General features: G+C 41.3%; 1 protein-coding gene across 6 annotated transcripts in view; it reads left to right on the top strand.

Moving 5' to 3' along the window:
* The window catches only part of POGLUT1 (protein O-glucosyltransferase 1), a 30,415-nt gene extending 7,423 nt beyond the window's left edge, over positions 1 to 22,992 (top strand). Inside the window, exons 4-12 of one of the 6 annotated variants that reach the window (XR_002337888.1) lie at positions 1,015 to 1,150; positions 4,135 to 4,256; positions 13,163 to 13,222; positions 15,529 to 15,628; positions 17,266 to 17,324; positions 18,760 to 18,927; positions 19,661 to 19,717; positions 20,154 to 20,365; positions 20,581 to 22,992. Coding sequence is in view for 4 of the 6 variants with exons in the window: in XM_021070325.1 (XP_020925984.1) it covers positions 1,015 to 1,150; positions 4,135 to 4,256; positions 13,163 to 13,222; positions 15,529 to 15,628; positions 17,266 to 17,324; positions 18,760 to 18,927; positions 19,661 to 19,717; positions 20,154 to 20,310 (859 nt within the window). In the remaining 2 variants the exon portion in view is untranslated. Of the gene's footprint in view, positions 1 to 1,014; positions 1,151 to 4,134; positions 4,257 to 13,162; positions 13,223 to 15,528; positions 15,697 to 17,265; positions 17,325 to 18,759; positions 18,928 to 19,660; positions 19,718 to 20,153 lie in introns of all 6 variants that reach the window. The other 5 variants (XR_002337889.1, XM_021070325.1, XM_021070328.1 and 2 more) reach the window with 5 other exon arrangements.

Raw genomic sequence — 23,202 nt, 5'->3', positions numbered from 1 at the left:
GGTTCCTAGTCAGATTTGTTAACCACTGCGCCACGACGGGAACTCCTGACCATCTTTTCTTATTTTATGAACCATTAATATTTGTTGCTGCTATTGCCCTATACACAAATCAGTATTTTATTTAAAAAAAATTTTTTTACTATAGTCAATTTACAATCTTCTGTCAATTTCTGCTATACAGCAGAGTGACCCATTTATACATATATACACATTTCTTTTCTCACATTATCCTGCATCATGTTCCATCACAAGTGTAGATCAGTATTTTAAATTAGTCATTTCCATGCTGCCAGAAAATTTCGATCAGGCCTTGGAATGTTGCTCCCAGTATAGTTTGGTCAGAACCTCAAAGAATGGGGCAGAAAAGCTAGATGTCAGTGTGTCCTCTCTTTCTTTCCAGAAACCCTCTGATGGTTCCCAGCCAGTCTGTTCCAGAAAGCTGTATTACAATCTTCGTGGTTATGTACATAAAACTGTTTGTCTAGCTTGCAAAACTGATTTTGATAGTGTTCTATATTCAGGTTGAAGGTAATGAAAGGTTTCCTATCTTTCCTCATAAACTGAGTTTTTGTTGTGGTAGAAATAAAAATAGTGTCTGTGTGAGAAGCAGAGCTCAAGGGGCACAGTTAGAAAATCAGCTTTTTCAGTTCCTATCAAAATTTGTGCTTTGCTCACTAATTAAGGAGCAAATAAAGAAATACTGGGAATGAAAAAAAGGAGGGGAAGAGGTAGGGGTAGCAGTAACATGCCCTTCAAACTTAGGATGATCTAGATGGAAAATCATATTAAGTATTGGGAACTGGAACAGCTTAGCCAGAAAAGATGACTTGCACAGTGTAAAAGAATAGAGTAGTCCTTTCCGGAGCATTGCTCTCAAGAGACTTTGCAGGAAGCTAATGATCCAAAAAGACAAGTCTTTTCTTACTTTGCCCTATTTTGAATGTGTCACTGGGGACCTGCCTTGTCCTAGAGCAGGCACTCCTCTGGTGAAGTTGTGGTATTTCTGGTTGACAGGTGTAGTGGTGTCGAACACTTTATTTTGGAAGTTATGGGGCGCCTCCCTGACATGGAGATGGTGATCAATGTACGAGATTATCCTCAGGTTCCTAAATGGATGGAGCCTGCCATTCCAGTCTTCTCCTTCAGTAAGGTAAGTACAGGAAGAGCCATACGAGGGGATGGAGGGTGGTCCTGTAGCAGATAAGCAAGAGACGACTATCCTGTGGCAGACCCTGATGCCTCACAGTGAGGATGAGGTCTGAGGTCTAGGAGTGGGTCTGTGTCCCTGTTAGCCTCACAGTCATTGAACAGTAAAACTAGGAGCTGGTTGAGGACCCATAAGTAACATGAGTAAGATTACTCAAGTGTCTATAGGACTAGGGATGGAGGGTAGGGAATGAAAGAGGCTTGAAGAAACTATAGGACATTGGAGGTAGGGTTCAGAAATCCTACAGTGCATGGGAGAGAGTGGCCCAAGCAAGCTCATGGAAAAAAAAAGAAAAAGAAGAAAAAAAAAAGAGTTCCTATTGTGTCTCAGCAGGTTAAGGACCCGACATTATCTCTGTGAGGATGTAAGTTCAATCCCTGGCCTTGCTCAGTGGGTTAAGCATCTGACATTGCAGTAAGCTGCAGCACAACTCAGATCTGGTATTGCTGTGGCTGTGGTGGAGGCCTCAGCTGCAGCTCTGATTTGGTCCCTAGCCAGGGAACTTCCATATGCTGCAGGTGCAACTGTGGAAAAAAAAAAAAAAAAAAAAGAAGGAAAAAAGAAAAGAAATCTCATGGGCTTTGAATTAGGGAACACCCACATTCAAAAATAGGAGTTCTCACTGTGGTGTAACAGGAGTGATGGTGCCTCTGTAGTGCCAGGATGGCAAGTTTGATCCCCAGCCTAGAACAATGGATCCCTTGTTGCAGTTGTGGTGTAGGTTACAACTGAAGCTCAGATTTGATCCATGGCCCAGGAACTCCATATTGGGGTGGTGGGGAGGCAAGAAAGAAAAAAACATTTGTTGAGCTCCTACGATGTGTATATAGCTATTATACTGGGTATCATCTGTCCTGCCACTGTATCCCAGGGTCCTAGCAGGGAGAACAGTGAGACTGAAGGTGCCAGATAACTCCTTACAGTTGGCACCCAAGCAGTGCATTGAGGGATAGGCTTGGGATACCAGAGAGGGGGTCTAGTTATAGAGGGAGAGGAATCCTGGGGACCCTTGTGGGCTTGGAAAACTTGGGTCAATTAGTATGTTAGTGCTCAGGTTCCTGCAAATGATGTATTAGCAAGGCTGGGTCTTCATTCCTTAGACACTAAATATGGAAGCCTTTGAGGACAGGGATGGGGGAGGCTAGAAGGGAGTAGGTGGAAGATTTTATGGGAGAAGAATGGATTTAGGAACACCCTGTGGACTTTGAGAAAACAAACTCCATTTCTGATTCGGTTTCTCCAAAGCAGAGGGATTTTATGCCCACTTTTTGTTCATCACAGTTCACTTTCTCTCTAGACTTGTTTATTTCCTGTGTTGCAAGTGGGCTGAGGCCACATTTGTATTGCATTTCTCATGGTTTAGCCTCATTTCTCAAAAGTGCTTGGTCCTGTTTGTCATGAAACTTTCCCAGAAGAACAGACAGAGGCTCCCATGTAAGTCAGTAAGGACTTCGTGGTTTGTTGTTCATCTGTGTTTTTTCTGTGGATAATAAAGTATGACCCTCAGTATGCTAACTTTCCTTTCATCTTTACTTCTCCCCCCCCCTTTTTTTTTGTAGAACAAGTGACTCCCAGTTTCCAAGGGAGGGATTTATATTAGTTTGTCAACTTTATAATAATTATGCAGCTTCTATTGAGCAGCTGTTATGTCTGAGGTACCTGATATATCTCATACCACTTTTTAATAATAATTAAAATAATAATTGAAAGAAAGCAAACACATATTATATATGTAATGCCAGTGGAAGAAACAGTAGATTTAGAGGTTTATCAGTGATCAGAATTCTTACAGAAGTAACCATAAAAGGGAACAAATGGTTTCAAACTTTTTTCAAGAGATATAGGATAACATCCCTTCCCCAGCTCTGCCCACTGTCACCTTTGACCCTGATCAAAAAAGAAGAATAAAGAGTTCCTGCTGAGGCTCAGTGGTAACAAACCCAACTAGTATCCATGAAGATGCCGGATTGATCCCTAGCCTTGCTCAGTGGGTCAGAGATCCAGCATTGCCATGAGCTGTGGTGTAGGTCACAGACGTGGTTCAGATCCCCCGTTGCTGTGGCTGTGGCTATGGCGTAGGCTGGCAGCTGCAGCTCTGATTTGACTCCTAACCTGGGAACTTCCACATGCTGCAGGTGTGGCCATAAAACGAAAAAAAAAAAAAAAAAGAATAACCAAAATATAACCCAGAATTTATCGACCAACCAATGTGAGCTCAACAGTACCAAAGTATTAAGTAATAACAACACTTTGGTGTTTTCTGTGTGTTAGACACTTTTCTAAGCTTTCTATACTTCCTAACTCATTTAATATTCAAAACAAGTCTATTTGGTAGATAATATTACTATTTCTCCCACTACAAAGGTAAGGAAACTGAGGCATAGAAAGATTAAGTTACTTACCTTGATTTGGAAAGAGGTGGAGTCAGATGATCTTTCTCAAGAACCCACACTCTTAACCATTGCACTGTATTTCCTAATTCTGTTCTCAAAAGACCCATCTAGGAAATAACCAAGAACTGGTAAGACAGTATATACTCCAAGTGTAATAGCAGTTAAAAGATCAGAGAGCTATGTGATCATTCATAATTGAGTATATTTCCTTAAACTAAAAACCCCAACAATGTATGTCTTCCAAAGAAACAGAACTTAAAAGTTGACCTTTAATGTGGTTTTGTATTTTGAGATGCAGTGAGCCCATGAATTTTAACCCATGGTCTTTTTTTTCTTTTTTTTTTTTTTTTTTTTTTTTTTTTTTTAATGCCTTTTAGCATCTAGAGTCTAGACTTTGCAGACTAGGGAAAATGTATTTTTGGCACTGTAACAGTGGGCAAGGCCTTGTCCAGATTCTGTGGCATGAATGAAGTCTACTGTTTATTCCTCTGCTCCAAGACTGATTTAGAATAACCTCTCTGTTTTCTGTTGAAGACATCAGAGTACCATGACATCATGTATCCTGCTTGGACATTTTGGGAAGGAGGACCTGCTGTTTGGCCGATTTATCCTACAGGTCTTGGACGCTGGGACCTCTTCAGAGAAGATCTGCTAAAGTAAGGTTATTTGTCCCTCTTTGTGGGTCATCTAGAAATAAATAGTAGAGTACCAACAATTATTCCCTTTAAAATATCTTTTAAGCTAAAAATAAAAGACAAAAAACTATAGCAGGAACAATTTTGTATGTGTATAAAAATATTTACATGTCCCTAGACAAAGAGCAAATGAACCTAAAGTGTCAGCAGTGCTTCTGTGGGAGGAATTTTGGAAGGCTTTTCTTCTTTACATTTTTCCATACATTTAGGATCTTCTAAATAAGAGTGAATTATTTAATTTCATAATTAGGAAAAATGGATGACCATATTGAGGAGAAGGATAGAAAATTACTTGGAGGAACATAAATTTACTTTGTAATTAAGAGCTAAGAGAACAGTTTGGAGATACCTTAGAAATCTATACATAGAACTTCCATATGACCCCGCAATCCCACTCTTGGGCATCTATCCGGACAAAACTCTACTTAAAAGAGACACATGCACCCGCATGTTCATTGCAGCACTATTCACAATAGCCAGGACATGGAAACAATCCAAATGTCCATCGACAGATGATTGGATTCGGAAGAGGTGGTATATATACACAATGGAATACTACTCAGCCATAAAAAAGGATGACATAATGCCATTTGTAGCAACATGGATGGAACTAGAGAATCTCATCCTGAGTGAAATGAGCCAGAAGGACAAAAACAAATACCATATGCTATCACTTATAACTGGAATCTAATATCCAGCACAAATGAACATCTCCTCAGAAAAGAAAATTATGGACTTGGAGAAGAGACTTGTGGCTGCCTGATGGGAGGGGGAGGGAGTGGGAGGGATCGGGAGCTTGGACTTATCAGACACAGAATAGATTTACAAGGAGATCCTGCTGAATAGCATTGAGAACTTTGTCTAGATACTCATGTTGCAACAGAAGAAAGGGTGGGGGAAAAATGTAATTGTAATATATACATGTAAGGATAACCTGACCCCCTTGCTGTACAGTGGGAAAATAAAAAACTGAAAAAAAAAAAAAAAAAGAGCTAAGGGAGTTCCCACTGTGGTACACCTGACCGAAGTGGTTCAGGTCATTGCAGCGGTGCTGATTAGATCCCTGGCCCAGTGCAGTCAGCTAAAGGATCCAATGTTGTCCCAGCATAGGTCACAGCTGTGGCTTGGATTCAACCTCTGGCCTGGACACTTCCATATGTCATGGATGCAGCCATTAAAAAAAAAAAAAAAATGCTAAGTCCTTTGGGCAGGGATAGGGTAAGCATAAATGCCCCATAGCTATCTCAAGTACAAGCTTATTCCAGAGCCTCTCTGATTCATGATTGCAACCTGCCTTGGCCTGTTAACAACATCCTGCCATCAGCAGAATTTAGATTGTCTGGGTCACCAAACTATAGGTATTTCTTCCCTAAATACATTTTACATTAATGATTCAAACAGTGTTGGTACCTAATTAGCAAACTTCCAGAAACACTCTTAGGAATAGGGGAAGCGATAATTTAATTTTATTTCTACAAGTATCTATCACTTACACCAAGTGTGGCTGGAGGTTTAAATGGGATAAAGAAAACCTCACTTCAGAGTTCCTGTCGTGGCTCAGTGGTTAATGAATTTGAGGAACCATGAGGTTGTGGGTGCGATCCGTGGCCTTGCTCAGTGGGTTAAGGATCCAGCGTTGCCATGAGCTGTGGTGTAGGTTGCAGACGTGGCTCAGATCCCACGTTGCTGTGGCTCTGACATAGGCCAGCAGCTACAGCTCCGATTAGACCTCAGCCTGGGAAACTCCATATGCCTCAGGAGCGGCCCTAGAAAAGGCAAAAAAAGAAAAAAAGAAAAGAAAACCTCACTTTTCTGAAGAAACACATAGGCTGCAGTCCTCAGGGGAAGCTAGAGCCACTGGGCAAAGAAAGTCTGTTGTTTAGAAGGTATAAGTGGGAAATTAATCTTCCTTTTTTTTTTTTGTCTTTTGTCTTTTTAGGGCTACACCCACGGCATATGGAGGTTCCCAGGCTAGGGGTCTAATCGGAGCTACAGCTGCCGGCCTGCACCACAGCTCACAGTAATGCCAGATCCTTAACCCACTGAGCAAGGTCAGGGATTGAACCCGCAACCTCATGGTTCCTAGTTGGATTTGTTTCTGCTGCGCCATGACAGGAACTCTGAAAATTAATGTTTTAAGAGAAATTGGTCTCTTACTTCTTAGAACTGGAACTGGAAATTGTTTTTGTCTACTTTGTTAGGGAATAAAGGCCCAGAGAGGTTAAGGGACTTGGTCAAGATCAGGAACCAATTGAAGCCTGAAGTCCAGGTTTTCAAATTCATTATCCTCTCCATTTGACTAGTTAACATTATCTGTGTTCTCCAGACACTGAGGATGTCATTTCTTATTTAGCTCTTCATTTTTTTTTTTCCTGCTTTTTAGGGCTGCATTCACAGCACATGGAAGTTCCCAAACAAGGGGTTGGAAGTTCCCAGGCTACACCAGTCACAGCAACTCGGGCTTCAAGCTACGTCTGCGACCAGCACCACAGCTCATGGCAAATGCTGGATCCCCTACCCACTGAGGAAGGCCAGGGAGCAAACCTGCATCCTCATGGAAACTAGTCGTATTTGTTTCTGTTGCACCAAAACAGGAACTCCCAGTTCTTCATTTTGAACATATGTTTTTTGTATTGTTTTGTTTTGTTTTTTGTCTTTTTGCCTTTTCTAGGGCTGCACCAGCAGCATATGGAGGTTCCTAGGCTAGGGGTCTAATTGGAGCTGTAGCCGCTGGCCTATGCCAGAGATGCAGCAACACAGGATCCGAGCCTCCCTCACCTGCAACCTACACCACAGCTCACAGCAACACCGGATCCTTAACCCACTGAGAAAAGCCAGGGATTGAACCCGAAACCTCGTGGTTCCTAGTCAGATTCATTAACCACTGAGCCACAACGGGAACTCCAGCTTTTACAATCTTTTAAAACAACTTTTTTCTTTTTTGGGGGGCCGCATGTGTGGCATATGGAAGTTCCCAGGCTAGGGGTTAAATTGAAGCTGTAGCTGCTGGCCTACACCCTAGCCACAGCAATGCAGGATTCAAGCCATGTCTGCAACCTACACCATAGCTCACAGTAATGCCAGATACTTACCCCACTGAGCAAAGCCAGGGATCGAACCCACATCCTCATGGATTCTAGTTGGGTTCATTACTGTTGAGCCACAATGGCAACTCCCCAAAACAACTTTTTTCTGATTATGAAACATACACATGCTCATAGAAATTTATGAATATGTCTAAACTAAGCAACTTTTCCCCCCACCTATCAGTATGTTTTAGAAATCTTTCAATGTCAGTACATATGAAGTGACCTCAGTAGCATGATATTCCATCTGATAATAATTTACTTCATTGTGTCCTTTAATGGACATTAGGCTGCATGTGTAGTATATGCATAATTTCTTGTTTTCTGGACTATTGGAGACTATGTTGCATTCCTTATGACTTTATACCCCTTAAAGCTTTCATGCGTATTTCCTAAGAGCAAGAACAGGAATATTATGGGTTTTTTTTTTTTTTTTTTTGCTTTTTTTCAGGACCACACTCGCAGCATATGGAAGTTCCCAGGCTAGGGGTCTAATCAGAGTGACAGCTGCCGGCCTATACCACAGCCACAGCAACATGAGATCCGAGCCATGTCTTCAACCCACACCACAGCTCATGGCGACTCTGGATCCTTAACCCACTGAGCAAGGCCAGGGATCAAACCTGCAACCTCATGGTTCCTAGTCAGATTCATTATTGCTGCACCATGACAGGAACTCCAAGAATATTATGTTTTATAACCACATTTCAATTATCAAATACAAGAAATAATATTAGTTTAACACTTACTTGTCCCAATACTGTCCCAGAAGGCACATTCCCCTTTTAGTACAGAAGCTAGTCCAGCATCGAGTGTTGTATTTAGTCCTTATGTCTCTTTAATTTCCCTATCTGCAGTAGCTCTTTAGGCTCTTTCTCTTTTGTGATATTGATATGTTGAAGAATACAGGCCACTTTTTTTTTTTTTCCCTGTCTTTTTAGGGCTGCATCTGCAGTATATGGAGATTCTTAGCCTAGGGGTCTAATTGGAGCTACAGCTGCTGGCCTACGCCACAGCCACTCCAGATCCTAGCCACATCTGCGACCTACACCACAGCTCATGGCAGCACCAGATCCTTAACCCACCCAGCAAGGCCAGGGATTGAACCTGTGTCCTCATGGATACTAGTCAGATTCATTTCCCCTGAGCCACAACAGGAACTCCATACAGGCCACTTTTTAAATAGAATGTTCTTTAGCTTGGTTTTATCTATTTCTTCATGATTAGATTCAGTTTATGCATTGCTGGCTCAAATACTTACCTGAGTGATTTTGTGTTCATCTTCCACTCATTAGAGATATTAATTTTGGTCACCTAGTCAAGGTGTTCTACCAGGTTCCTCCACTGTGTAGTTACTGTTTTACACCTTGTAAACTAGGGAGATAGAATATGTTTTAAAAATCTAATCTTAGGTGAATACATTTTCCCTTTGATAACATCCCATTTTATTTTTCAATTGAATTTATTCATGATTGTAGAATTGCAATTTTATTTTTTAGAGTCCTCCATTCAGAATCTCTAGCCCCATGATTTCATTTCTTTTTAAATGTTCTGTCAATTTCTTCTCTACAGCAAAGTGACCCAGTATGATTTCAATTCTTACTTTGAAACTTTAATAATCTGCTAGTTATCTGCATTGATGTCTGCGTGACATTTTTCTGTTTTTATAATCTTCTGGGAGTTTGTCCCCATTTTCACTCTGTAGAAGAATTCATTGTCCCTGTAGATTTGAAGAATTCACTCTACTGTCAGTGGAGAGGTGGAGTTATAAAAGAGGTCTGGGGTGAGACCAAGTTGTGGTGGTCACTGTTGGTGCTTACCTAGAGACAAAAGTCCTAACGTGAGTGTTTTGAAGGGTAGGTAGGTGGGTAGGAAGAATGAGAGAGAGGGAAAACAGACGATACTTGGACCAAGTCTGTGTATGTTAAATACAGCTGTCCCAGGGACTAAAGTAATTTATATTCAAAATTTCAGTATAAACTGATGCATTTTTCTCTTGGGTAGTTTGGCAGTGTATATCTAGATGTAAAATGTGTTTATCCTTGACCTAGCCATTTTACTTCTAGAATTTATCCTGAGAAGTTAGACAAGTGTGCAAAGATGTGTATATAAGGACATTCATTACAGTGCTATTTTTTTTTCTGTTTGAGAAATATGTTTTATTTTTTTTATAGATGATTTACAATGTTGTGCCAGTTTCTGCTATACAGCAAAGTGACTCAGACACACACACACACACACACACACACACACACACACACACACACACATTCTTTTTTATATTCCTTTCCATCATGGTCTATCCCAGGAGATTGGATGTAGTTCTCTGTGCTATACAGTAGGACCTTGTTGCTTATCCATTCTAAATGTAATAGTTTGCATCCTCTAACCCCAGCCTTCCAGTCCATCCCTCCTCTCCCTCCCCTTTGGCAAGCACAAGTCTGTTTCCTATGTTTGTAAGTCTGTTTCTGTTCTGTAGATAGGTACACTTGTGCCATATTTTAGATGCCACAAACAAGTGATATCATATGGTATTTGTCTTTCTGACTTAACTTCACTTAGCATGATAATCTCTAGTTGCATGCATGTTGCTATGAATGGCATTATTTCAGTCTTTTTATGGCTGAGTAGTATTCCATCTTATATATGTACCACATTGTCTTAATCCATTCATTGGTTGATGGACATTTAGGTTGTTTCTATATCTTTGCTGTTGTGAGTAGTGCTGCTATGAACACAGGAATGCATGTATCTTTTTGAATTGCAGTTTTGTCTAGATATATTCCCAGAAATGGGATTGCTGCATCATATGGTAATTCTATTTTTTTTTTTTCTTTTTAGGGCTATATCTGTGGCATATGGCGTCTCCAAGGCTAGGGGTAGAAAAGGAGCTGTAGCTGCCAGCCTACACCATAGCCACAGCAACACCTTCATCACAGCTCACAGCAGTGTCGGATCCTTAACCTATTGGGTGAGGCCAGAGATTGAACCTGTGTCCTCATGGATGCTAGTCAGATTTGTTTTCTCTGTGCCACACAGGAGCTCCATATTTTCAGTTTTCTTGAGAACCTCCATACTGTTTTCCATAGTGGTTGCGCCAACTTACATTCCAACCAGCAGTGTTCCCTTTTCCTCACATCTTCTCCAGCACTTGTTATTTTTAGACTTTTTTAACTTTTTTTTTAGGCTATGCCTGTTGCATGCAAAAGTTCCTGTGTCAGATATGGAACCCATGACACAGTGGTAACCAGAGCCACAGCAGTGGTAACACCAGATACTTAACCTGCTGAGCCACCAGGAAACTCCTGTAGACTTTTTTAATGATGGCCGTTCTGACCAGTGTGAGGTGGTACCTCACATGGTTTTGATTTGCGTTTCTCTAATAATTAGCGATGTTGAGCATTTGTTCATGTGCCTACTGGCCATCACTACAATGTTGTTTCTTAAAGCAAAAAGTTTAGACTACCTAAAATTCCACCATTAAGGGATGAAGTGAATTACAACATGGCTTTAAAAATGGAGGCGTTCCCGTCGTGGTGCAGTGGAAACAAATCCAGCTAGGAACCATGAGGTTTTGGGTTTGATCCCTGGCCTCGCTTAGTGGGTTAAGGATCCGGCATTGCCGGGAGCTGTGGTGTAGGCCGGCAGCTGTCACTCCAATTAGACCTCTAGCCTAGGAACCTCCATATGCTGCAAGTGCGGCCCAAAAAAGCAAAAATTAAATTAAATTAAAATTAAATGGAATATTGTGCATGAATGGAAAGTAAAGGTAGCATAAGTCTTAAGAACAGGGACTCTGGGATTAAACTCAAGCTCTTATTAGCTGTGTGACTCTGGGCAAATTGCTTAGCCTCTCGAGGGCCTCAACTGTAAATTAGGGATAATAAAACCTACTTTGTAAGGTTGTGAGAATGAGTGTGTATGTATGTGTGTGTGTGTTTATAACCTAGAACAGTGCCTGAAACACATAGGTGTTGGCTCTAATTATTATCTATAAATATGTTCTAATAAGAATGTTACCTAACAGCATGCATAGTATGATCTCTGTTATTTAGAGCAAGGTTTCTGTCTTGGTACTATTAAAGTTTCTACCTGGGGCTAGATTATTCTTTGTTGTAGGAGCTGTCCTATGCATTGTAGGACGTTTTGCAGTATCTCTGGCCTTTACTCACTAACTGCCAGTAGCAGTCCCCCAGTAGTGACTATCAAACATGTCTATATACATGGCCAAATATCCCTGGGTGGAGAGTCACAAAATCACTCCTAACTGAGAATCACTGGTATGGGGAGATAATTGGAAAGAAATTCTTCAATGAAACATTAAATTGTTAAAAGTGATTATCTCTGGGTGGAGAGATTTCCAGTTGATTTTTTTGCTATTATTTTATGCATTTCCATTAGAATTCTATATAATGAGCATATATAATTTTTTCAATAAAAATAAAACAAACAAGGGAGTTCCCATCGTGGCTCAGCAGTTAACAAACCTGACTAGCATCCATGAGGACATGGGTTTGATCCCTGGTCTCACTCAGTGGGTTAAGGATCTGGTGTTGCTGTGACTGTGGTGCAGGCCAGCAGCTACAGCTCCAATTGGACCCCTAGCCTGGGAACCTCCATATGCCGTGGGTGTAGTATCACTGGAAAGTATCACTACCTGAGAAGTTTTTGTCCTAAGTTTCTCCATTATAGCAAATAGCTCACCAATCCCGCATTAACTCCAGTTCAGTCCAATCCCCTCCTGTTTTCAGAAAAAGACACTGCTCGAACTTCTGCGCAGGGTCCTATGAAATAAGTTAAGAATGATGTGTCAGAGTTCCCGTCGTGGCGCAGTGGTTAACGAATCCGACTAGGAACCATGAGGTTGCGGGTTCGGTCTCTGCCCTTGCTCAGTGGGTTAATGATCCAGCGTTGCCGTGAACTGTGGTGTAGGTTGCAGACGCAGCTCGGGTCCCGAGTTGCTGTGGCTCTGGCGTAGGCCGGTGGCTACAGCTCTGATTGAACCCCTAGCCTGGGAACCTCCATATGCCGCGGGAGCGGCCCAAAGAAATAGCAAAAAGACAAAAAAAAAAAAAAAAGAGAATGATGTGTCTTTGATCTAGCAGCGACAGCAAGGAAAGCTGGCCATGATAATGGGCACTGAGACCTGAGTTTCAGGGACTTTGTCTTTATGAAGCACTTAGTACAGTCTCAAGAATAACAGGGTGCTTCGCAAAGTCAGACTAAATCTGATATTACCTTCTATGCATCTAAAACATGAAGTCAGGAAGTGATTTATTTCCTTGTCCTTAATTCAGTTACTGATGTTTTCTGCAGTTGTCTTTGCCTATTAATTTTATCAGTAGACTCTACTTAAAGTGGGGAAGAAATCCTCATTGTACTGAATTAAATAGCCTAAACATGTCTTTTATTTTTTTAATTTTATTTTTATTTTTATTAGTCAATAAATGTATTACATTTATAGTTGTACAATGATCATCACAATCCAATTTTATAGGATTTCCATCCCACTAAAGATGTCTTTTAGTTTGGGGAACTTTTCCGTCAATGTTGTTAACGTACTAACTGATCAGTGGATTGGCAGATCTTGCTAGCTAGCATCTCCAGAGGAATGAGGTAATAACAGAAGGGAACATAATGTGATTTAGAGTTTTCCTTTTGAGTAGTCTAGATGGGACTTATTTAAAAATGTAAAGCTCTTGACCAATCTTCAGAAATGGTTCAAACACCTCCTTATATAGTTAAGGAAAAGACATAGAAACTAATAAAATCTATTTTTAGGTCAGCAGCCCAATGGCCATGGGAAAAGAAAAACTCCACAGCGTATTTCCGAGGATCAAGGTGACTATACTTTCTGACATTTTCCAAATATAATCTTCCAGCTAATATATAAAATATAAGTAATTTTGCGGGTGTGAGGAACTCTACTTCAAAGAGAAAACTAAGATAACCAAGAAATCTGTAGAATCACAGAATTTAAGTAGACTCACAGAATTTTAGACTAGGAGTTCCCGTCGTGGCGCAGTGGTTAACGAATCTGACTGGGAACCGTGAGGTTGCAGGTTTGATCCCTGGCCTTGCTCAGTGGATTAAGGATCTGGCGTTGCTGTGAGCTGTGGTGCAGACTGCAGACTCGGCTCGGGTCCCGCATTGCCGTGGCTCTGGCATAGGCTGGTGGCTACAGCTCTCTCTGATTAGACCCCTAGCCTGGGAACCTCCATATGCCGGGGAGCAGCTATAGAAAAAGCAAAAAGACAAAAAAAAAAAAAAAAAAAAAAAAAAGAAAAAAAGAATTTTAGACTAGAGAAGAATTCAAATTATTTGCCAAAATCACTCTTAGTTGAAAGGAAACTCAAAGAAGTAAATTTCGTCCGTCTAGTCATTCAGCATATATTTACAAAGTGCCATAGTGTGATGGGCTCTGAGTATATAATGTTGAACAGAGCAATGAGTTGTCCTCTTGCCTGAGAGATTACAGTTTCCTGGAAAGAGCTTATGCCCTTGCCCACAGTCACTCTGCAAGTTAGTGGCAGAGCAGGAACCATCACCAGCTCTTCTGACAGTGGTGGAAGCACAGACTGAAACTGGTGAAAATGGAGAGGGAAGCAGGGAAGAAAGAGAGGAAGAGAGGAAGAGGGGAAGGGAAAGGACCTTGTCTGCGTTGTTCAGCTCCGCATCCCCAGGGCCAAGAACAGTACTTGCCATGTTAGATGCATAAGCAATACCTGTTGGACAGATGAATACAAAAGACCCTGAGAAAGGTGAAGAGTTTGCAGTTTTCAGAGTTCCCGTTGTGGCTCAGTGGTTAATGAACCCGACTAGTATCCTTGAGGATGCAGGTTCAATCCCTGGCCTCGCTCAGTGGGTTAAGGATCTGGTGTTACTGTGAGCTGTGGTGTAGGTCGCAGGCATGGCTTGGATCCTGTGTTGCTAGGGCTGTGGCATAGGTCAGCAGCGTAGCTACGATTTGCCCCTAGCCTGGGAACTTCCATATGCCTTGGGTGCAGCCCTAAAAAGACAAAAGACAAAAAAAAAAAAAAGTTCTGCAATTTTCTCTTTGCGTCCTTGTTGGTGGTCACCCCTCTCTTCCCTTGGGCAATGGATATCAGGGTGCAGATGGGCCCAATAACCACTGCTTACAGTTACTTATCAACCTGATTCTCAGATTTTCAGATCACAGATTCTTTTTTTTTTTTTTTGATAGGTTTCTTTTTTTTTTTTTTTGTCTTTTTGTCTTTTTGTCTTTTGTTGTTGTTGTTGTTGCTATTTCTTGGGCCGCTCCCGAGGCATATGGAGGTTCCCAGGCTAGGGGTTGAATCGGAGCTGTAGCCGCCGGCCTACGCCAGAGCCACAGCAACTCGGGATCCGAGCCGCGTCTGCGACCTACACCACAGCTCACGGCAACGCCGGATCGTTAACCCACTGAGCAAGGGCAGGGACCGAACCCGCAACCTCATGGTTCCTAGTCGGATTCGTTAACCACTGCGCCACGACGGGAACTCCCAGATCACAGATTCTTAACTTGGGTTCCATGGACTTCACAAGTTTTAGGACTTCCTTGAAATTATATGGGTATATGTGCAGTTTTCTAGAAAGGGGGTCCACAGTTCTCGTTAAATTCTCAGGAGGCCCATGACCCCTCAAATGACAAGATCATGTGCTACTAGGATCATAACTAGGACTTTTTCTACATATAGTTTTCAGGTGTTTGAGCCCTTTAGTTTTCTTTTTAATTTCAATATTATACTGGACTTTATGGAGCACACACAACAAAGGTCATGGAGCCATTTTGGTGAGTGCTGATTACCTGGTCACACAGCTATGAGTACCAGTAATTAGAGGCTACATGAACCTTCTAAAAGGGAAATCACTCTCTGGGATGTGGCTGTAGTAACCATAACAGCATAATCCTAAAGACTAGATGCAAGCAAAGAAGGGCCAACTACTCCCCATCCCTGATGGGTAAAGTGGGGAACAGGCAAGGACCACCTGGATGCTGTAGGATCCAGTATCTGCCCCGCTCTGCACCAGTGAGTTTTCCATGTGTGTAGTCATTGCATTGGGTCTGATTATTACTTACCTTTCAGAGTAAGGGAACGGTATTATGGTGCAGGGCACATGGTTTATGTCCTGTGTTTCTTTTGTAGGACAAGTCCAGAACGAGATCCTCTCATTCTTCTATCTCGGAAAAATCCGAAGCTTGTTGATGCAGAGTACACCAAAAATCAGGCCTGGAAATCTATGCAAGTAATCACCAGTCATCTGAATAGAACTACAGCAGTGAACGTTCTCCCTCAAAGAACATTGCCTCCTGGGTAGAATTTCAGATTAGGTTTCCTCTTGGTGGTGGGATGAATGTAGAGAAAGTTCCATGGACTAAAATTAGTATATATGTAAATTATTCTTTTTCAAACTCAGATTGCTTTTCTGGACCATATTATGACTCATATTTTATACAGTTTTAAAGGTTTAAACCAGGGGTCACAAACTTGTTATATAAAGGGCCAGATGGCAAATATTTAAGGCTTTGTGGATCCTGCAGTCTGGGTTGTAGTTACTCAGCTCTGCCAATGCCACATGAAAGCTGCATAGACAGTATCACAATGAATGAACGTGGCTTTGTTCCAATAAAACCTTATTTATGGGAGTTCCCATTGTGGCTCAGTGGTAATGAACATAAAGAGTAACCATGAGGATAAGAGTTCAATCCCTGGCCTTACTCAGTGGGTTAAGGATCTGGCGTTGCCTTAAGCTGTGGTGTAGGTTGCAGATGTGGCTTGGATTCTGAGTTGCTACGGCTGTGGCACAGGCCGGCAGCTGCAATTCCGATTTGACCCCTTGCCTGGGAACCTCCATATGTCATGGGTAGGGCCCTAAAAAAGATTAAAAATAATAAGTAAATAAAATAAAATAAAAATCTGAAAAAAGTAAGCACTCAGCACAGTAAATATTATGGGAGGCTGCAAAAGCAAACAAGACCTGTTCCCTTCATCAGTTTACCTTCTGCTAAGGTGGCTGGAATGTGAATGGTGGTCTCAAACTGAGGCCCCCGGGGATTGCAGTGGTGAGCAGGAGAGAGTGCTGAAGGGGACTAGGAGCTTGGTTTGCCAAATCTTTTTTTTTCCCAAGAAAAGTTAGAAATGTGGGGTTTTATAAGAAATATTCTACCACCTATAAGTGTTGGCAATGGCTTGAATTTTTGTTGTTGTTGTGTTCTTTTTTGGGGGAGGGGGGTGCCTACACCCTCACCATATGGAAGTTCCCAGGCTAGGGGTTGAATTGGAGCTACAGCTGCTAGCCTACACCACAGCCACAGCAATGCCAGATCCGAGCCATGTCTGTGACTTACACTGCAGCTCACAGGAACACTGGATCCTTAACCCACTGAGGGATGGAACCCATGTCCTCACAGATACTAGTTGGGTTTGTTACCACTGAGCCATAACAGGAACTCCCTCGAATATTATTTTTAAATACTTTGTGAGCTTAACAAAATGTTTGTGTGGTTTACACCTCTAATCCCACCAAGCACCCTTTGTAACCTCTTGCGTAGTATGACTGACACAGAGGGACATGTCTGCAGGCCATGACCTTTGAGTTCAGAGGAGCAATCCACATGGCCTGAGGGGAGCTTAAACTCTAAAATCAGACAGATCCAGGTTAAAACCTGAGCTCTTCTACTTGGGGCCATACAACCCATCACAAGTCTCCAGATTTCTCAAAGCCTTGGCTCCTTCATCTGTAAGATGGGATAATCATACCTCCCAATGTTTATTGAGACTTAAATGAGGTCATGTTGATGAAACGTTTAGCGATGCTTGTTGCACAGTGGTCTTCAATAAATGTTCCTACTGCCAGTACTAACACTCCTTTTTTACTGAAAGGATACCTTGGGAAAGCCAGCTGCCAAGGATGTCCATCTTGTGGATCACTGCAAATACAAGTAAGACTTCCAGGACTCCTGCCTCTCCTGGTTTCCCTATTGCTTTTGGAATAACTTCACTTTGGGTGAGACCTTTAACACTAGGGCCCAGCTAGGGCTTGTGAAAGTCACATTAATCTATTTAGCTGTTATTTACTGAGAGTCTGCTGGGCACAAGTTTCTGGCCTGGGTTCTGTGGGAACTGCAGAGACAAGAAACGTGGTCCCTGCTTCCACAGAGCTTGTGTACTGTAATCAGAAGAATGGGATTTCCTCCTTTTACACCCCACCCACCAAGAGCTGAAGTTAGAACAAGTATTTATTTGGTCAGTAAAAACAGTTTATTGTTTAGTTTAATGTTCAGTTTAACATTCAGCGTTCAACATGAATAAGTCATTTCTGGAGTTCCCGTCATGGTGCAGTGGTTAACGAAAAAGCGCAAAAAAAAAACCAAAAACAAACAAACAAACAAAAACCCCACCAAAAACATGAATAAATCATTCGTAACTAAAATACTGTATTTATTTATTTATTTATTTATTTAGTCTTTTTGCCTTTTCTAGGGCTGCACCCGTGGCATATGGAGGTTCCCAGGCTAGGGGTCTAATCGGAGCTGTAGCCGCCAGCCTACACCAGAGCCACTGCAACGTGGGATCTGAGTGCATCTTCGACTTACACCACAGCTTGTGGCAATACTGGATCCTTAACCCAGTGAGCAAGGCCAGGGATCGAGTCCACAACCTCATGGTTCCTACTCGGATTCGTTAACCACTGCACAATGACAGGAACTCCTAAAATATTATATTTAAATGCCAAGACTAAGACAGGTAAAACCAGGTCAGGAGGAGGGTAGTGGGGAAATTCAGAGAGATGAATGCTGATTACACTGCACAGTAGGAACTGTAGGGTAGACACAACTCTGGTTGGAGACAGGGCTCCATGCATAAGTAATGCTGAAAAGAAAATGTTCTTTTCTAAAATAGCTTTTTTCCAAGGGGCATTTCTTTGAAGATTGATTAGGTTGTCTTCTTTAGACTTCAGAAGAAGGAACAGAGCATGCCTTTGACCAGATGGGGTACCCTATGGGAAAAATAGGGCTTTGGAGGGCCATGATGTGCTAGAGACTTGAGGCTGAGAAAAACCTGTAGCAAGGGGTGAGATATTGTTTCTATTCTTGTATCCACTGTACCAGCACCCAGGTGGCCTTATCTGTCTCTGCCTGGAGAAAGTATCCCTTTTTTCTCCTTCTCCTTGGCATCCCTAGGAACACCCTTTACCCTCAAAAGCAAGGAGTTTATAGAAACATCACAGGGACATGCTGATGTGTCTTTGAAAACCAGAGACGAAAGGGGAAGGAGAGGGGGATCATAAAAGGAGAGAAGGAGAAGAGGAAATAAGAAAAATATTTGTGGCAGCAGGCATACAGTATCAAGTATATTTTGCTCTTTCTTTTCCAGGTATCTGTTTAATTTTCGGGGTGTAGCTGCAAGTTTCCGGTTCAAACACCTCTTTCTGTGTGGTTCACTTGTTTTCCATGTGGGTAATGAGTGGCTGGAATTCTTCTATCCACAGCTGAAGCCATGGGTTCACTATATCCCAGTCAAAACAGATCTCTCCAATGTCCAGTAAGCAACTGTTTGCCAAGCAGTTTCTGATGACTCCCATGGTCTGCCTCAAAGTCCCCACCCAACAAACACATTCACTCCTGATGACTTTTTCTACCGAAAACTTTTTTTTTTTTTTTTTTTTTTTTTTTTTTTTTTGCTTATTTGGTTCTCAAAGACAGTATTGCGTTATTATCCAACAAGGCTGAGTGGGGACTTAATTTTTAAAAGTGCTCTAATGCTGATTCAAATGTAGTATTCAGATAGTATGCAGTGAAAAAGCTCAAATCTTCTAAAGACTAAAGATGGGAATATTTAGTTGTATTATGTTGTCAAAGGGACATTCAGATAGAGCATGAGGATTGACCTCAGTGAAGCCAAGGCAAATTTCCTTTCCTGATGGGAGGAGCTAGGAAGAGGTGTGGAAAGGGGCCAGAAATGAAGGCCCAGAGCCATCTTCTGGGGGCCAGAGCATTTTTCTTCACTAATAGATATTTGATGTGTTTCACTGAACATTTCTCTGTTTTCTCAAATATGTTCCAAAACTACAACAGGTTGCCTTTGGCCTATGTGTGGGCTGTTTGCTGTTATTGTTATTTTGTTCCTGAGAGGAGCCAATATCTTTGCTTTAAAAAAGAAATAATCCACCATCTACATACTAAGAGATTAACTATAGATCTCAATCCATGATTTCTGACTTAGCACTAATGAGCTTGGTCTGTATTTCAAAGCCTGATAATTCTTTCCATTTTAGGGAGCTGTTGCAGTTTGTAAAAGCAAATGATGATATAGCGCAAGAAATTGCTGAAAGGTAAGCCCTGTTCATTTTTTTTTTCCACTTTGCTTTATCATCCCCATTTTGTCCGAGCTGAATGTTGTTACCATAGTGACACCTGCATTTCATCCTCATTATACAGAGATAATCAGAATCAAGGGTGTCCTGGGGGAAGACACACATTCACATACGTCCCAAGCCCATCCTTTATAGAGTTAGATTGAAATATTTGAAGTAATCAAAATACTCTTTCTGAGGATTGACTGTTTAAATATTTATTTTTAAGGAAAAATTGTGTGTTGCCACATGCATGTGTATGGATACAATGGCTATTGAGTTGGTTTGGAGGATCAAAGAGTTAATTGATATAAGGTATTCTGAACAGTGCTTGACACAAAGTAAGCACCCAAATGTAAGCTACTAGTATTATTAAATACCATGCTTTAACTGTTCTTGTTAATCTTGTCTCTAGGGGAAGCCAGTTTATTCTGAACCACTTGCAGATGGATGATATCACCTGTTACTGGGAGAACCTGTTGACTGAATACTCTAAATTCCTATCTTATAATGTAACAAGAAGGAAAGGCTATGATCAGATTATTCCCAAAATTTTGAAAACTGAACTCTAGTCGTCATCATCCAGCCATGATCCTCTCTATGGTAGCAGATCTCAGATATCCTGTGGTGAGAAGCTTACTCTAAGTTTGGCACTTATACCTTGGATACTGTTACCAAGCCAAATATCTGGTTTTTTCTTATCATGCTGCACACAGAGCAACTTTTGGGAAGGATGCAAAATGTGTATAATACAGATATGAAGCAGCTCAACTCTGGCTGAATTAGGACCAGAAATCATGAGGGGTGGGTTTTGAACCCAATTCTGCCTTTCATTTTTCTAGGACCAATCACAGCTTGTGCCTCAGGTCATCCACATGTGTCTGTCCATCACTGCGAAACTGACTGTGTCCATGGGATGATGCCCTTTGTCCCATCGTTTGGAGGAGAAAGTCAATCATTGGGAACTAGTACAACTCGTCACTGCAATTCTGCCGTTATTCCACGCTTGATCTCTATCGCTTTATTTTAATGTCGAAAGCCCTTTAGGGCTTATGAAAAATACTTGGGGATTATTTCCTGAAAGGTCTAAGGAAGCAGTAGTTGAACCATGCAATGATGTAGAGTTTCTTTTTTGTAAAATCATCAATTCTTTGGTACTCAGGAGGTTTCTATAAAGCAACGTAGATAGGGACCAATTGCATGAGTAATTATTGCAATTGGATTTCAATTTCCTTTTTGTGCCTTGACACCCTTCTTTATATGCTCTTTCAAAAAAAAAAAAAAAAAAAAAAAGGCGGGAGTTCCCATTGTGGCGCAGCATAAATGAATCTGACTAGGAAACCATGAGGTTGTTGGTTCGATCCCTGGCCTTGATCAGTGGGTTAAGGATCCATCGTTGCCATGAGCTGTGGTGTAGGTTGCAGAAGCAGCGTGGATCCTGCATTGCTGTGGCTGTGGTGTAGGCTGGCAGCTATAGCTCCAAACCACCCCTCGCCTGGAAAACTCCATATGTCACAGGTGTGGCCCTAAAAAGCAAAAAAAATTAAAAAAAATTAAAAAATCTCTTAATTTAGGAATTAATCCTTACTCTTTAAAGGAACTGTGCATAAAACAGCAACTCTTTCTCATTCTTCACATACCCTTAATATTTTTCCTCCTTGAACTGGCAGCAGCCCACACTTGCAGGGATCTCAAGGAGTCTTCATGTGTGAAACGCTATTAAGTCGTGAGTTAAGAGCATTCAACTTTAGCACTTGTTTATATAGGAAATATTTGTTTTAGTGCACATCCATGTGGAGTGATTCATTTTCCCTTTTTGAAAAAGACATTTTGTTAGTAGTTTAATCTCTTTAGGATGCTCTCTCTAACATATTTGAAAATGAAGAAAAAATTTAGATTAATACCCATATAATCTGATGACTCAAACTTTCCTTAGGCCAACACTTTCCACAGAGAAATCAACTCTTTTATTTTGCCTCTTAAGAATTGTTTGGTATTAACAGTTTTCAAAATTAGTAAATGTGGAGTTCCCATCGTAGCACAGTGGTTAACGAATCTGACTAGGAACCATGAGGTTGCGGGTTCGGTCCCTGCCCTTGCTCAGTGGGTTGACGATCTGGCGTTGCCGTGAGCTGTGGTGTAGGTTGCAGACGCGGCTTGCTGTGGCTCCCGCGTTGCTGTGGCTCTGGTGTAGGCTGGCAGCTACAGCTCCGATTCGACCCCTAGCCTGGGAACCTCCACATGCCGCGGGAGCGGCCCAAGAAATAGCAAAAAAGACAAAAAAAAAAAAAAAAAAAAAATTAGTAAATGTGTGATTCATTCATCTAAGATCAGAGACTTTATTCCATTTGTGAAAAATGTCTTTGGCCTTTTAATCTCCCCTTTCACAAAATTTTAGATCTGTGTACTTTCTTAGAGGACCTCTGGTAATCTCATTGCGTAGAGTAAGGCAGATATTTAAAGTTGGGTTTTTTGTTTCTGAGTATTAAAAACTCATGGGGACTGTGTCCTTAGGTGCTATAAGTGGCGATAAGCACTCCCGATTTCTGAATTGTACTGTGGTTTTGCCTTATCAGCAGGAGACCCTAGTAGATATTATCATTCCATTTTAACTTTCTTCTCACTAAACTAGGAGCAAAATTTTCTGTTCTTTGGATTAGGAACTCAAGCTACATTTTCCTGGGACTGTTTCCCACTTTCCTTCAAGTTCCAGCTTAAGCATCATCTTCTCTCAGAATCCCTGTTTTCATTCCTCTAGGCAGTTAGAGGCTATCATAATACTTTGCTCATGCCTGTATCATATGATATCATATTGCACTGTAGCTAATTGATTTTTTATCATACTCTTCTTTGAGCTTTCTTATGGGTGGGAATCATGTTTTACTTATCCTGATTTTTTCCATTATCCATCACAGTGCCTCACACAGAAGAATGTTGGAAGGATGAATGCATGGATAGATGGATGAATGGATAAGCGGATGGGTGGATGGATGGAGACAGTAGACTTAGGTAGATCTTATTTACAGATTGCCTAGCCATTGGCTTCAAGGGGGCCAGCACAAGACTGTAAGAATTGGATCAATGCAAATTCTCACCTACCCTTTTAAGAGTCCATAAGGGCATCTTTGTATTTAGATACAGTGAATGTTATTCAGATCTTACACTTCTCTGTTTACCTCAGTGTAGATGGTATGAGGATGGTGTGTAACAATATGTAAAATGTATGGTTTTGAAAATAATTTTTATCTCCATAACTTTTGGAAGTTGTTGTTGTTGTTATTAATCTTAGCCTGGTCCCAAACTTGCCCTTTCCTCCTCAAAGAGCTAAAAACCACACTTTTCTTTAAGGAAAGAGAATAACTGAGTTTATTTGAATGAAGTGGGATACTTGGTTAACACAAGTAATGCTTTTCCTTTATTTGAGGAGTATCATCTGTGTGATGTTGTCAGTGTGCCATCTTATT

The sequence above is a fragment of the Sus scrofa genome, chromosome 13 (genome assembly GCF_000003025.6).
Source record: "Sus scrofa isolate TJ Tabasco breed Duroc chromosome 13, Sscrofa11.1, whole genome shotgun sequence".
Lineage (NCBI taxonomy): Eukaryota > Metazoa > Chordata > Mammalia > Artiodactyla > Suidae > Sus > Sus scrofa.
This window is presented reverse-complemented; position numbering and strand designations above follow the sequence as displayed.